Source organism: Halichoerus grypus, chromosome 10 (genome assembly GCF_964656455.1).
Source record: "Halichoerus grypus chromosome 10, mHalGry1.hap1.1, whole genome shotgun sequence".
Lineage (NCBI taxonomy): Eukaryota > Metazoa > Chordata > Mammalia > Carnivora > Phocidae > Halichoerus > Halichoerus grypus.
Genome location: NC_135721.1, coordinates 28,882,245 through 28,897,484, shown reverse-complemented (window position 1 = coordinate 28,897,484; position 15,240 = coordinate 28,882,245). Strand labels below are relative to the sequence as shown.

The window sequence follows — 15,240 nt, the reverse complement described above, 5'->3', positions numbered from 1 at the left end:
ACTACTGTCATTAAGGGCTATAAATAAGATGATACAAATGGTGCTAGATGCCGAGGAAGACCTCATTCTGCTGCCTTCCTTTTCTGTTTTTAGACTTTTTTAAGATTTATTTATTTGAGAGAGAGAGAGAGAGCATGAGTGGGAGGGGCAGAGGGAGAGAGAGAGAGAGTCTCAAGCGGACTCCATGCTAAGCACGGAGCTTGAAGCGGGGCTCGATCCTACGACCCTGAGATCATGACCTGAGCCGAAACCAAGAGTCGGATGTTCAACCTACTGCATCACCCAGGCGCCTCTCTGTTTTCAGTTTTTAAAGAGATAAGGACATATCTTCCATCTGTACACTTAAATTGCAAACTTTATATACTATTCCATTCTTTTCCATCCTAGCTCTTTAAAAAGGGCCAGAAAATTTAAATCATGCTATTGAAGAAGAAGAAATGAAGAGAAAAGCCAGCAGAACAAAACCCAAGAATACAATCAGTTACAGACTTATAAAATGGGATGGCTTATCTGTATACCTGAATTAGGTGTTGACAATAACTTGGTAAGACTCAATCATGAGAGTACTTAAGTGCCAATTTAAAAAGCACTTAGGTACTTGTGAATCAAGTTAGCTGTCAAGTAATAGCCAAGTCTTGAAGGGGCCCCAGGTTCCAGTCCCGTCCTCCAGGAGTAACCAAACACACGGTGTTGTCACTTGGAAGTATACGGAGCTCCAGGAACAACAGTGGTCACAACAAGGTGACCAGTCGTCCCTGCAGGTCCTAACATGCCATATTTGGTAATACATAATTTATTTAGAAAGAATCTCAAACCACAGTCTTTGTGTGGGCTCTTTCATCTCATTTCAGGCTCTATGTACCCTGGGACTGTAGCTAATAGGGTGAGGGCCAGCATTTGTCATGCAATTGTGTGCAGAGGAATTTACTGTGTACAAACTGCATAAACACCAGTGTTCCTGATTTTCTCCAAATAATTGCGGCTGATTATTTATTACACATTAGCACCTTGCTTTTTTTCTTATTTCATCTAATCTTTTCGCTATTCTGAGATCACCTGAAATTCTACTTAAATATGCTGCTGAAAAAGTATTTTCGAATAGTTCCAGAGACTTTCTTGGGTCCTATAAACTAAGCAATAAGATTCATTCGCCTTGTATTATTTTATAAGTTTATTATTATTAATAAGTAACCTTTTAGGATTCACTCTTAAGCTGGGCACTGTTTTTTGATCCCATACCAAAAGAATCTTTCCGTCTTTCTATTACATCTTAAAACGGGAGTTACTGGACAGCAAGCACAATCTTATATGAAACTCACTACTTAAGAGCAAAAACAAGAAATTCAAGATAATCTAGTTCTCTGAGGACTAGAAAATGGACTGTCCTGAAGGCTGGATGAAGAAGGAGAGAAGGGGAACAGAGACCAGCAGAAGCTTACAGCTGAAATCAAGACGCTGAGTTCTGGCGAGGAGACGGTCCCGACACGAGGCTTGGGAAGGAAGTCTGTGATGGGTCTCTTCAAAGGCATCGGTCCTCCTCAAACTGCCACCCCGCTCCTGTCCCACTCCCCACCCCCCCCACCCCCGACACAAGACCAAGAGCCAGAGATGAAGAGTGATGAATAAGGAAACTGGAAATAGGGGTATGAGCAAACAGATGACATCTGGGAGCGCAGGAAACAGAACGTAGCTGAATCTGACAAGACGTCCGTGTATCCCATCATGGCTACTTAACGGCCACTGACCTTGGAGGAAATTACCCTCGCCTCTTTCAACCTTACTTTTTTCATCTTTAAATGGGATGACAAAGCCTGCAGCACCGTTATCGAGAGGATTCAATAACATCAGGTATAAACACAAAGCACTTAACCCCACAGTACCTAAATACGGGCATGCCTTTTCTCCTGGTTTAATTTAAAACAGCCTAAAATATTTTCTCTGACTTTAACAAGGAGTTGTCCCTTATTTATCTTTGTGTCCAGTGCTGTATTTGGACAATCAGAAGTTCTTAATAAATTTTTTGGAATGAACAGCTGACCCAAACGATCATTCCTTTCTCAAACAGTGGAAGATTAGATTATGACTCCACGTAGATGCTGTGAGACCGAACTCTTAAGTAATCACACTAACATTCACTCCCTATCCAAACATCTACACGATGCACGAATCCATCAGTCTGTCTCACACACACACACATTCCTCGTCCCTGACGGTCTCCCTGCTCTATCACAGCAGTGGTGGGTATGCTGGTGCTGCAAAAGGGCTTGCCTTCCCTTCATTTACTGTCAGAGGGAAGGCCTTATTACTTTTTATATAAGCTTTTGAGTCTTATTATCAATTTATAATTCAAGACTCATGAAGTTAAAGGATTAGTGTTTGATGGTTAATACACTTAGGCTTTAAATTTCTCTTGAAGTTATCATGCACATATGCGAATGTAAGTATTTCAAGTTGACAGCGGACTGGCCCCAGGTCTCAGGGAATGATATTTCCACCTCTGTTTCGGCAAGACGCCCTTTCTCATAAAGCTGACCGTATACCATCATACGTATTTCTGTCCGCTCCTTTTTCCGGCGCTGAAGCACTGCCTTTAGGGGATGGGAGGAGTATACGTGTGAGGGATGATGGGTGATTTCCACAAAACTGGTCCTCTGGAAGCTATAAACTTTGGAGGTGGGCAGCTGCACTCTGAGCAGAGTAATGGTGAGGGAACTGGCGATGTCAATAGACCTAGAGTCCTCCAGCTTATATTTTTATATGATTTTTAAGTTCTTTAGAGTTCTAAGCCCTCAGAGGTTAATGAAGCTAGTCAGGCAAACTCTGAAGTCTGAGTTTCTTAATATTTTAGGTAGAAGCAAAAGACTCCTGATACAGGATTTAGTCAACTGAATTTTCTTTCTTTTTTTTTTTAAAGATTTTATTTATTTATTTGAGAGCGAGAGAGCAGTGGGGAGCGGCAGAGCGAGAGGGAGAAAGAGTCTCAAGCAGACTCTGCGCTGAGCATAACGTCAGGGTCGATCCAAGGACCCTGACATCATGACCTGAGGAGATACCAAGAGCCGGATGCAGAGTCAGCCACTCAACCAGCTAGGCCACCCAGGCGCCCCCAGCCGATGGAATTTCTGCAAAGACCTGTCAGTTCCTTAGTAGCTGTTTTAAAAAATTCTACAAGGATCCATCTTCAACATGATCCGCTGTAGTTCATTTTACTATGCAAATGTGCTTCTTAATGATGGATACTCTCTATTGGATCTGTCAGTATAACTATTCACTCTCTTGTCTGTACGAACAGGCACAGAGGATTAAGGCTGACTTAAGTGTGCAAAGAAGCTTCCCACGATGAGGGAAATGGGCTGGAATAGGGCTTGGGAAAGGCTAATCTAGGAAGCCTTGGGCTCCTCTCCATTAAACAGGAAGAGAGGTAGTGAATGCAGGCAACCAAGACCTAAGGAAAAGCCTCAGGACAGCAGAAGGGGTGCTGAGTGAAGGCGGTGGGGACAGCAAACTGCCTTTTGATGGTTGCAGGCTTTCCTCCAGCCATCAGGACTCCTGGGCTCATGGAAACATCATAAACATGCCATGCTTGAGTCAAGGGTCTTATTTCCCATTCTATTTCACTGCGTTGACCTTTGGATGCTAATTAGGCTTGAAGTGAACGGAACTGAAATGTATATATTCTTATACCGTGAAGTATCGAGATAAGCATATTGGCGGCAGTAAAAATAAAGATCACACGGTTCTCATTGCAAATTTGCAACATTTGCCCCAAACGATTAGTTTTGGCCCTATAATAAATTCATCTGCAACTGGTAACAGCATGAAGCAGACATTATGCCCGAGGAAATAAAAAACAAACAAGCACACACTGGTAGAAGCTCATCCAACATGAGACATTCGCCGGGGACTCATTAGTCTCAACAAGGCTTACCTTCACACACAGGGCAGCACTCGCCAGGCACTTTGACGGGGTTCATGCAGCTCTGTCCGCAGGCCGTTGCCACGCAGTGGGGCTCTCCGTTGATGCACTGGCAGAACGTGCAGTCGTCTTCCCGCCACCGGTCCCCGTGGGCGCGGATCTGCCCATTGGCATAGCAGCCAGCAGGGTTATTAAAAGGATACACTGGATCTAGATTAAAAAGGTGAGTTCCAAGTAAGATGGAGGGCATTCTAAGTCTTAGCTCTGCCTGCACCTGGAGACATTTTTTCCCAGGTTCTGGTCATCGGCAGTTCTTTTCCAGCTGTGATCAGCAGAAGCTCGGGTTGCATCAAGTGTCTCCCGGGGGACATGCAAAAGCAGTTGTCATCCTGAATTTGTGTCCACCCATCCTCACCCTGCAGACGGGGCAGGGGATCTGTGGCATAAAAACCAACGGGCAGGTGTTACCACTTCATAAAGTAGCAAAACTCTGTGGACAGAGTTGTGGGCTGGTAATTACAAGATGCAGGTCCATTTTAGGCTCTTGACAAGGTCTTCTGAGTTGTCAATTTTAATGTTTATTATACTTCAATTTCACCACCTATAAGGTGGAAAAATAATGCCCCCATCCAACTCAGGGGGATACTGTGGCTTCTTGGATAACTGAACTCTATCTCAGGGTGCCTGGAGATCCACGTGGACAGCACGTGGACACGGGTGAGATGTACTGCAGGCACTTGCTGTGGCCTTGTTTACGACAAAGGCTGGTCTAGACATACCGTGGGTCAGGGCTTGTGCCCTGGAGGGAAGGCTGGGAACCCAGGCCATTTTTCTCCCCGTGAGCTGGGGATCAAAAGTAGCCAAGGCTACTGTAAACAACAAAAAACGTTTTCTGACATTACTGACCAGGACATAAATACTGCATACAAAATCCCCAACTACCATTATGATGAGAGCCACCAGAGAAACCACTCAACTTTCTTTTTCAGAAACACATAAAATCTGGCTTCAAAAAGGGCTGCTGAGCTAGGAGGAAAGTGCAGGCAGTTACGAGTTTGGTCCTCTCTAGTCTAAAGAAGTAATGGCATTATATGAAAGTCAGAACGCCAGAAGTTAAAATAATGCAGTCACAGCTTTAGAAAGTCAGTCCGCCAGAAATGGAAGCAGCCAAAAGACCTGAGCTAGATAAGACTTTGTAAATTTCTTTATAAAAAATATTACACTGCATACTTCATTTCTACCCTGAGCCTGGATCTGAATTCCAGGAAGTGAGACAACCGGATCCGTGCCCAGACAACTCATTATGTTTATTACACAGAGGTTCCTATCTATGTTTTTACACTACCAACTGCTACATAGTTTCAGCGACTATTACAAACTGGGGCCAGCTAGGCAACACATCTTTTGGGAAGGTTAAAAGTTTGATGTGACTTTTAAAAAAAATTAATCCCCAACGACACCTAAAAAGTGAACCACCTTTCCCCCATGTTGGCTAAAATAACTGCTAACATGGGAAAGAATTTCCCTGTTATAAACAGTTGTTTAATGTCAGGAATGTAGTTTGTATACTTTAAACATTTTCAGATCTTCAGTATTATGTGGTAAATATAGCTCGGACATTGAACAGGATTTTAGGAAAACAGAAAAAGGTACGGAACGTGGCATGACATTTTGTCCTCCTGTTTCCTGGGAGCAGATAAAGGCAGGGTGAACATCAGACACAAGAGTGACATGTCTGATTCCAGACAGAAGGTCTGTGACCCAGTCAGTCAGGACCAAGAAGGCTCACATGACCCTCCTTTCTGGGGAACCAGTGTGATGTGGTCACAGGAGAGATATAGTCAGGTGTGGGGGTATCATTCCTGGTTTCATTATAAACTCAGACAAATGCTTCTACTTTTCTGAACTCCCGTTTCCTAAGCCTTAAAATGGGTGGGTTGTAGTGAATGGATATCCAGAATTATTATTCTGAAATGTTTATTATTTACAAATATCAGAGATGGGAGGATAAAGCCTGTTGGAGGAACAGGAAACTCTCAGTTCCTGGAGGGGTGAGGGGATATAGAGAAAGCAGGCTGCTGAGAACCTTCAACCCAGGACCACACCTAACACTTGGCTGGGCCATACGTCACCACCATGCCACACAGCCCACCCTTGCCAACACATGTTTTCAGAGTGGGGAGGGCAGCGAGTCCTTATCCTCCCTGGAGGGGTTTGGGTGTGGAAAGGAGGCAGGACAAGCTCCTCTCTGAGCTGCCTGGCTGAGATGGTCAGTGATTAGGGCTGGCTTGTTCTAGCCAAGCAATCTGAAGAAAGCAGGGGGTGAACTCTGACGTCAGGGTGAAGAGAACTTCCCCAGAACTTACTGAGGAACTGCTAGAACCACAGGGGAGTAACCGACATCACTTGCAGGAACTCTCACGTTGACCTGTGTAAACAGGTGGCTCACTTTCTACACCCAGGGCATAACTTCCCTTGGGGAGAGGTTTTCACACAGCCTTCCTGGCATTATCGAAGTCCTAAAAGATGGATCACGAATGTCATAAAAAGGGAACTTCTTCAATATTCCACTATTTTTGGATGAGACTGCTTTGGGTGGATTCTGATATTAAAACTCTGAGCCATGTATAAGCTTATTAATCTTTAATCAGCACCTTTTCTTACCTTCACACACGGGGCAGCACTCCCCTTCGGGCACATAGTACCTCTCACAGTTCAGCTCTCCGCACTGGGCAGTGAAGCAGATGGAAACACCCCCTTGGCATCGACAGAACCGACAGTTGTCCATTCGAAACATATCCCCATCGTTATATTCCACATTGTTGAATACACAGGCTGGCTTTGTTTCTGAAAGGAGTTAAAAGCAAACAAGGCACATTCAAAGTCATTTCTGAGTGGTGTCCTTTTGTGTTTCCAACAGCCTCAAGAAAATTCTGACAGCAGAAGGTCAAAATTTGATAGAAATGTACTAAACTCAATATAATTTTTTTAAATAATAGAAGCAATAGGGCAATGCAAAATAAAGTAAAATTTAAAAAGTCACATAGCTCTCCTCTTTGCCCCAAGAAACTGAAATTCTCCTTAACAAAGCCTACCCTGCTTTACCCCTCTCCAAACAAAGGTAACCCTTCGACCATTAAGCTCACATATCTGAAATGTGATTTAAAGAGATTACATTTGTTTTGTTAGAGAATGTTCTGCCTTAAATAAATGATCTTGCCTCCACATTAGGTTTTGTTCTGCCTCAAAAAAATTATTTAGGTCTTTTTGGAGATGATATTTTTGTGTTCTTCCAGTGTTCTTTCCTAAATTATTTTTTCTATCTGGCTTAATAATCTATAATTCTAATAGTACTTGGACTTCAACAAAACACCATTCCACTTCTTGGAAACAACCTAAATGTCTATGAACTGATGTTAAGGACAAAATGTGGTATATCCATATAACGAAATACTTCTTGGCCATAAATGGATGAAGTTCTGATATATGCTATAACATTAATGAACCTTGAAAACATTATGCTAATTAAAGGAAGCCAAACAAAAAACCCAGGTTATTATATGATTCTATTTACATGAAATGCCCATAATAGGCACATCTATAGAGGCAAAAATTAGATTAGTTGTTGCTTAAGACTGGGGGCTTTGGGGGCAAATGGAGAGTGACTGCTAATGAGTTGGGAACTTTTGTGGGGATTCATGAGCGTTCTAAAATTGACTGTGATGATTACACAACCCTGTGAATATACTAAAAACTGCTGAATTATACAACTTAACTTGGTAAATTGCATGATATGTGTCTCAATAAAGCTAGCAACATAAAAATACTCCCAAGTTGAAGAAAGTTCTCCTGAGCTGATGTACCCTGTTTAATAAGGTGGGGAAAACTGGATTATGATACATGCATCTCTCATGGGCTTCTCTATCCCAACATCATTTAATATGTCACCTTGCATGTTCACAATTTTTAAAGAGACTTTCACTGCATTTTAATTTGAATATATTTGCACTTGATCTGTATTTAAGGACAATGACTTTCTCTTTTGATTTTTATAACAGTCCAGTGGAGAAGACAGAGCAAGTGTTACTATCCATTTCTTGCACGCTCTGCAGTGAGGTAAAGCAGTGCACTCTAACGAAATGCTGAGCACCCGCTCAAAGTGAAGGAAAAAATGTATAAACCCATCAATATTAATTACTTGGTTGCATTAATCAGCCACATCTACCATCCGCGTGAAGCTACAAATCTCAATGCAAGATCTGAAGAGGTGAGGAGGGAAAAGTCTGGTTATGAATAACGCTGCTTCAGATGAACCTGTCTTTATCGGGGGGGTGTGCAGACTCTTAAGCGGGAGGGGACAGGGTGAATGAAGGACTTGGCAGTTAGATTTCACTAGCTAATACACAGAGAGCAAGGGCGTGGAATGTAGAGGGATGAGGAGTCCCCAAAAACCCAGCCTAGAAAACATAATCAGCTCTTTAGGATAACAATAATTTAAAAAACCCCACATAACATAATGAAATCCCTGTTTGATATTGAGAGAAATTTATAGAGGCTCTTCAGGAAAATACATGATAAGAAGGATGGCATTGGTCTTTGGGGAGCAATGACCAGTTACTTCCCTGCCTGCAGGGGATAGATGTGAATCTCAGAACAGTGTGGAGATGACCACTACCTCTCTAAGAGGACAACTTAAGTGGTTATGGAAAAGAAAAATATTACAAAGAAATAATCTATGTAATTTGTACTTCTCAATACAGAGATGCATGAAAGTGTCTTTTTAGTGATTTTTGTGTATGTTTTGTGTCTGCCCAATTAAATTTTATATTTCTAAGTTCTGGAATCTTCTCTTCCCTCTTTAATAAAGTCCAGAATTCCTGAAAAAGAACTTTGAAGTATAGATGGTTAATAACCTTTACTGCCTGCCAAATTACACTGATTGGCAGATGTGATAGGTATATTATTTTAGTGAAGGAAAAGACTAAAACATAGAACTTTATGTCAAATGTGAAAGTGGAAGAATAATCTAAACAGATACACTTCTGTTGCTTTTTCTCTTCAATCTCTCAGTAGGAAAAGGCCAATACCTTGCCTCTGGTCTCATTTTACTGTGGGTGAGCTGTGTAGGAAGCCCAGTGGGTTGACAGCATAAGCCAAAAGAGAGAAACTACACGTCAGATGGGAAAGATCTGAAAAGTTCTCCCTATGTCAACAGCAAACAGATGGATCACAAAAACAGCGTACATGCAATTCTAAATACCTGAAGAGGAAAAAGCCCTTGTCCATGGGGGGAAGAGGTGTGTGCGCTAGAGTGCACCCAACAGATCTATTTAGGGAACAACCCTTATAAAGGATTGCAAAAAGTGGTATCACTCTTAAGTAAGATCAGCTTGATAAGGCCCCAGGAACACAACGGGTGCTCAATAAGTGCACAATGAGGAATATTTCTTTCAAAGCGCAGTATTCTCTTCATTACTGTAGAAGTAAATATTATGTCTCTAGAAACATTACTGAGCATTATTGCTATACAAAGGGCTCTCAGTAGATGTTTTTGCACTAATTTCCGTATTAGAAGACTGCAGGTAAGTTTTCTGTGCCAAAATTTTACACAAAGAGCAAGCCAACCTTGGGTATGGCTCTCCCATGACTGATGAATTTCCCATGCTGAAAGAGTCAGTTATTGGCTATGACACTCGAACCAAGATGTTCTGCTTTACTCAGATGTTTGTACATATACATACACAACTGATCACGTATCTAAAGCAACCAAATGATCACTTCCATATTCTATGCTTGAGATTTCAAATCTAAACTCCTCCAGGAATGAGAAGGGTAGGCTCGCATAAGGGTGTATTAGAGCAAAATGGAGAACATGTGCCCATCTAAAAGTAAAGGCCATTGCTCAGTTCCAGCTGACGGATGATGAAACTTTTGTTTGTGGGCCCAAACAGACACAGTACTGAAGGGGACTCCAGACTGCTTCACCACTGCTGTGGAGGTCATACCTCCAGCTGATGACCTTGATGACAGAATTCTTAAGTTTCCATAAAAGGAGCTCAATCATACCACCTGTTCCTTTGGTTTCTAAACAGCCCTGTCCTTCAGCCAATACCTCATAGGTCCTCCTTTTGGCTCTCATCAGAGAATGCAGTCACAAACTGCCTCGATCTGGTCTGCAACTCTGCAGTCCCACCACCAAAACCAAACCAAACCAAACCAAACCGAAAAGAGAATAATATTTATGGAGAATATTCTACCTATTCCTCCAGGCTAATGTTTTCAAAACTCAGGGGTTCTCAAATTCTCTGTGAACATTTTTCATCTTGTGTTTTCATTTTAATGCTTGTTTTAAAACACACACACACACACACACACACACACACACACACGCACACACACACCACCTCAATGGCAGCTTAGGAACTGAGTGCTAGCCTGCTATCTCCATTTCTACATGTGAGGTTAGTTATGTTAACATTCAACCCACTGTCTCCTGAAGGGGAGGGGGGCTTCTAGAGCTATTCCTGCATTTTTGGGAGTTTTCAAAATCCAAGAGACAATGCTCTAGTCATCTAGGTTCTGTGTGTCACTCTGATCTCTGAGAACTACTTTCATGGAGTTGCATTTTAATATTTTGCTTCTGCTTTCTGTTGAGACAGGAAACCTGTGTCTGGACTGGTGGCATGAAAGTAACTCAGGACAGAACGACTGCATCATCTAGAGCTTTTCAAATTTCCAGGTGAGAAGAGAGCTGCCCCCTCCAAGGAGGTTTCTTTCCCCTAAAAATAATCATTGCGTATCTGACTGTATCTTCTTTTTTCGCTTTGATGGCCAGGAGGTCGGGGGCCTGGCTAACGTTCAGCCTTGGCAATTATGCAGACAGACACCTACAGCCTACGTACCTGTGGGCGCTTTCTTTCTGGTTTTCACTTTCAACTTTTACGTACCACTCTATGGTTCCCTCTTTTCTCATTAATATTTCAGCATTCTGTTACTTGTTTTTGCTATAAAGTTACCTGAAATCTCTTGTGGATAAGCAGAGCTTTATAAATATACAGACCTCTGCCTTTCTAAGTGATAACAATGAGTTTTTGATATGTAATACCCTCTAACGATGACCTTACGACAACAGTAAGATTTTCCCAGGCACACAGATGTGTGTGTGTGTGCATATGTGTGTGTATGTATGTATATCTCAAAAGAAATAAAATATAGACTTGGAGATAGAATGTCTTTAAACATTATTGTTATTCCTTGATTATGAATCTTCACAGCATTAACGTTTCTAGTCTCGTCTACAACTCAATGACTAAGATAGTAATAGAGACGCTAAATAGGACAATAAATAAAGCAAAGATGACCCAAGTTTGTGGTGTCAAGAAAGAGGCACCCCCAGAAACAGTGCGAGTATCAGCTCTGTCATCTCTGCATTTTCTCATGGCAGATGGCAAGTCCTATTCCTGGACTCAGAGCTCTATAAAAAGTGAGGCTATAAACGGGAGCAGGCCCCAAAGATTCATCTGAGGCCCCTGCGGTGGGGTGCAGTCCTTAGCTGTCTGAATTACACCACACCGGGGTGAGATGTGAAGTTAATGTCCTGATAAGAAGGGCATGACAATGAATTTCTATAATCGAGATGCAAGGAAAGAAGAAACGCACTCCTCTTCCTCACCCAGAGGACACAACAGCAAATTGTATTACTAGCGGTGGTATTTCCAGGGGACAAATGACTTTCAAGATTAATGTTTCAGGAAGGGCAGTAAAAGATGGAGGATTCCCACAAAGTAACCCCTCTGTGGGCTGGGATTTAATAGCCACCTCTAGAGGGAACTAAGATGACATGAATCTGCTTACTCACTCCCCCAAGAAAACCTGGGTGCCTTCTGTGAGGCAGACAACATGTTCCTACCCACAGACACAAGGACAGACTCTCTGCCCTCTGGCGGTTCAGATATGAGAATCAGACACAGACATGAGAGCACCTGGCAGAGTAAGGGGTCCTGGAAGGAAGCGCATCTGAGATGCGGGGAGCACGGGGGACGCAGCGACTATTGGTCTCAAGCGGTAGGAGTTAAATACCCACAGAATGTCACCCACAAATACACCTATGCAGCGGTACCAGAGAAAAAGCTGGGCCATTTGCTGGTGTTTAACACACACGACTATAGGTGAGGAGAAGCACTGAGCACAGACTTCTGCCCTTTGCCTTGTATCCGTGAGGTCTGAGTCAGGAAGCTCATCTCACCTTCTCTATCCCCTCGGAAATATCCAGAACCGTGTTTGTGGATGTGAACAGGAGGTGGGTGCCCCAAAATAAAGACCATTTGCTCTTGAGGCACCACGGTAACTGCTTCCCATATAAAACCTCATCTAAGTGACTGTTATTCACTCCATTTGACAGATGTGGAAACTGAGGCCCCGGGAACCAAGAGGCACCCGAAGTTACACAGCTGGTAAGCAGAGGAACCAATTCTCAAAGCGAGATCGTTCGGTTCCAGTCTATGTTCTCTCGACCCCGAAGCCATACCACAAGTGTTTCCTCCAAGCAAAACAAAAGGACAGGCGGCCATTGCACTCAAAACTACGGGATGCAATGGAACAGGACTCAATCTGAATTTTCTTGGGGAAGAGGGCAGGCTTGAGAGAGGGCAGAAATTCTTCTGAACCCTGGTGTCTTAGAGGTAGCAGTTACTATGGGGGTTTCTGCACGTGCGATTTTGTTGGATTTGTCCAAATGCATCTTCATTTTCCTTGTGTCTAGGTATTGACTCAACAGGGCTAGAATTATTGACATTTCACTTGCTTGACTTTTATCCTTTGTTTTCCTTCTGAAAATTCTGAGGGAGGGACAGGTCTTAGGTTCTTCTCCCTTCTAGCATCTAAATTCAATCGGCCCCATGTCTCCAAACACCGAGCCCTCTTGTGAAAGGTGAAAGGGAGGGGCAGGCGGATTCTCTTTGAAGGGATCTTGTGACTGAAGAATGCTTTTTCTGGGCCACAAGGGTCAAGCCGAAAGCAGGCCAATATGAAGGACCCAGCACTGGTCAAAGACGTGCTAAGTAGGAAAATACTCCGCTAGACGAGCAATGCTCTCCTGTCTCAGGCTGTGGTAGCTTCGGTGTGGTGTTCGTTCTACAGACTGGCTCCTGACAGCAGCAGCAGGATGATTACAGGCTCCACGATCCTTTTCGTGAAATCCTAACATTTTTGCACTACTGAAACACAGCAGAATATGACAGCTACATGAAATCCGGGCCTCTACCTCCGAAATCCTCTTTCCGATGGATGGAACCAGGGTCCCCTTTCCTCACTGCCTTTGCTGCACTGTGGGATCTCAAGCAAACCTTTCTTGAGGGAGTTGCTGTGAGCCCCTGAGTATATGCCCTGCCTTACAAAAGGCAGAAGTGGCCAGATGGAACCCTCCCCTCCTCCTGCACGAATGTACACTCTCTGAGAACAAGAGAAACCCCACGTACCATTAACACATTCAAAGACATCACAGCACTTTCCAGGTGTTCCATCTCCACGAGAGACTATGCGAGGAGTGGATCCCACCTCACACACGGGGAAACCACATAAGCCAGAGAGACACTCGCATCTGAAACCAAAGAAAAGGGAAGGAAAACCCCATGAATAAACAACAACATAGAAGTCGGGAGCCCACAAGGTGGCAGGGGCTGTGGCATGAGCTTGTCTGTAGGACGCTGTCCTGGGTATCTGGGGTCACGGGGAAATGGGGAGTGGGTGCTAACATTAATTTGCATTCCCAATAACTGAGGCTCATCTCCTTAATATACACCTGTATTTTTAATTTTAACCATTTTCACAGAAATATTCCTAAAATGCATTATGTCATTTCTTACTTAACCAGACCAGCATAACCTGCATTCTCTTGATGATGCGGGGCCGTGTTTACGTGCATACATTATGGTGTTACCCATAAACCAGTGATGCTCGCACGGGCTCACGTGGAAGGGGTGCTCTGTGTTGCTGCTTTGTTGCTGTTGACCTTTTGGTGCTTTTCAGACATTCTTCTGACCCTTCTTTCAGCTACTAAGTAAGTATCTTTTGAGTCCCTATTTGCCAGTGTGACTGTGTCTGGGAGGACCCTCATCTTTAGCCACCTTAATTTATAATTGTGTATCACAGAAGAAACAGACTCTGATGGAAGACTGAGAAGCTCTTTATCAAGGGCACAATCTTCGGTCAGTGGACTTTGTGACAGCTACGTGAAAGCTGAAAGTCTTAATCTAGGGCATCTTCTAAGCTACTACATGTCCATTTATCTCTACATGCATGAACGAGGTGTTCCTTGAACTGCAAGCTTGCTCTGCTGGCTCTCACCCTTCCTTAACTTCAACTCTGCTGGGAAACCAGCCTAAACAGAGAAAAGTCAGAGTGGTGGGTATTCGTGAGAGGAGATCAAAATGTGTCAACTGCCTGCTGATGATCTGTGACAAGGAACTAGGCAGGAAATGAGAAGCTCAGGGCAGCAGGGTGTCAGGATATAAATGAAATAAAAGGAAGGAGCAGCTAGACTCCAGCCCCGGGGCGGGCTGGAAGTGGGGATCAGAGGGCGGAGAGGATGACTCAAGGAGTTCCTGGGTTGACAGGAGTGAAAGCGAGGCATCCTAAAAAGAGACATCCTTGCAGGAAGTATGTGGGTATTTGGGTACAGTGCAGGTCAAGATCAGGGGAGGGTAACATTCCCAGCAGGGAAGAACTGGTAACACACTCATTAATTTTGGTTTTGTTCCCCATTCCCTTAATTGTTTTGTTCTCCTATTGTTCTTTGGGTGTTTAACAAAATATGCATGTAGTCCACAAGTACCTCAATAATCAGGCCCAGAGATCTAGTTACATTTATAGTTAAGCATACAATAAAAAAGGAAACAAACTTCAATTAAAATTTGCACCAAAGACCATGCAAGCCACTGGAAAGGTGTGAACAACCCCTCTCGAGGTGGGCCCTTTCAGCCTTCTTCCCAGTGGGGCGACGGTTATGCTGGGCACCTGGGAGAAGAGCGGGTTAGGTAACTAAGGTTTTGCTGCAACTGGTGTTTCTTCCTATGGTTTAAGATAAACATTTGCCTTTTCTATGTGGGCAGATCTGTATTCCCATAAGACAATCACCTTACAGGGCTGGGTAAAGATGAACTGGGTTTTTAGTTCCTGCAAAGGTTATCCCATAGTCTTTCCTTTGTATGTGCCTTGTCACTGCAGTTTTAAGCAGATAATCCTATCCCTGTGATGTTACAGTAATGATATATCAAGTGTATTCTTGATCCTTTGTACAACTTCAACTCTTCGGTCTCTACAGATCA

General features: G+C 43.3%; 1 protein-coding gene across 6 annotated transcripts in view; it reads right to left on the bottom strand.

Moving 5' to 3' along the window:
* The window catches only part of CRIM1 (cysteine rich transmembrane BMP regulator 1), a 183,664-nt gene that overhangs the window by 65,106 nt on the left and 103,318 nt on the right, over positions 1-15,240 (bottom strand). For all 6 annotated transcript variants that reach the window (XM_078056176.1, XM_078056175.1, XM_078056174.1 and 3 more), the window contains 3 exons: positions 13,393-13,514; positions 6,581-6,763; positions 3,929-4,126 (listed from right to left, as the gene is read on the bottom strand). In XM_078056176.1, coding sequence (XP_077912302.1) covers positions 3,929-4,126; positions 6,581-6,763; positions 13,393-13,514 — 503 coding nt within the window. The remainder of the gene's footprint in view (positions 1-3,928; positions 4,127-6,580; positions 6,764-13,392; positions 13,515-15,240) is intronic.